The sequence below is a fragment of the Antrostomus carolinensis genome, unplaced genomic scaffold (genome assembly GCF_000700745.2).
Source record: "Antrostomus carolinensis isolate BGI_N321 unplaced genomic scaffold, ASM70074v2 scaffold30236, whole genome shotgun sequence".
NCBI lineage: Eukaryota > Metazoa > Chordata > Aves > Caprimulgiformes > Caprimulgidae > Antrostomus > Antrostomus carolinensis.
Window position 1 is genome coordinate 1 of NW_010321634.1, and position 917 is coordinate 917.

The window sequence follows — 917 nt, forward strand, 5'->3', positions numbered from 1 at the left end:
TTTGGAGACTCCCCCATCGCACTGTTAAACCCACCTGGGAGCAGCACCCCTTCACCCCCCCACTTGGGGGTCACCTCCCTTTGGGGTCACTCAGGACCCCACCCCGGGACACCACTGGCACAGGGACCAGTGGTTCTTCCTTGCTGGGACCAGTTGGATGGGGAATGGCTTTTAGGATGGGTGTCTACCAACCACACAGCCTGGTGACATGCGTGTCCCCATGTCCGTGTCCATCCTCACCCGTCCGTGTGTCCTGGCCCCCAGCAGCCACCCCCATCACCTTCCAAGCCCACCTCCGGGACCACCCCGACCTGCCACGCTGGCTGAGGTACATCCAACGTGACCCCCACCAGCCGGGCTACCTCTACGGCTGCCCCACGGCCACCGAGGTGGGCACCCACGTCATTGAGGTAGGTGCCCACCCTCACAGCCCCATGCAAGAGGGTGACATGGTGTGGTGGAGATGGCATCTTTGGGGGTCTCTCCTTGGCTGGCATCTTTGGGGGTCTCTCCTTGGATGGCAGGTGCTGGCGTACAACCGGGAGACCTACGAGACGGTGGCACAGAACCTCGTCATCACCGTTGTCCCCACGCCAGGTAAGGGCTGTGCACCCCCAAATCACACTGGGCTGACCCAGAGCCCCCCCTGGGACAGATGTGGGGTGTCCCCATGGGTGTCACGTGTCCCCTACAGGTGGGGAACCACCGTACCAGGGTGAGTTCCTGGTGGGGAACAGGAACGTGGAGGAGCTGCTGCCGGCCATGGTGCAGGAGATGTTCCTCCAGGCCACGGCTGGTGTCTGGGAGCAGGGTGACCTCCATGTCATCAACATCACCTCTGCCCTGGACCGAGGTGGCCGTGTGCCACTGCCCTTCGAGGGACGCAAGGAGGGGTACAGCCACACCTGGGGTTGCTC

The 917-nt window shown here is 63.5% G+C and overlaps 1 protein-coding gene across 1 annotated transcript; it reads left to right on the forward strand.

Annotated features, from left to right (window-relative positions):
- Positions 1–264: 264 nt before the first annotated feature.
- Positions 265–893, forward strand: LOC104526536 (alpha-sarcoglycan; the record flags this gene model as incomplete). Its single annotated transcript, XM_010170018.1, has 3 exons — positions 265–410; positions 525–597; positions 695–893. Coding segments are annotated over 3 exons (418 nt in total), but the record flags the coding sequence as incomplete, so codon positions are not given.
- Between the last annotated feature and the right edge of the window lie 24 nt (positions 894–917).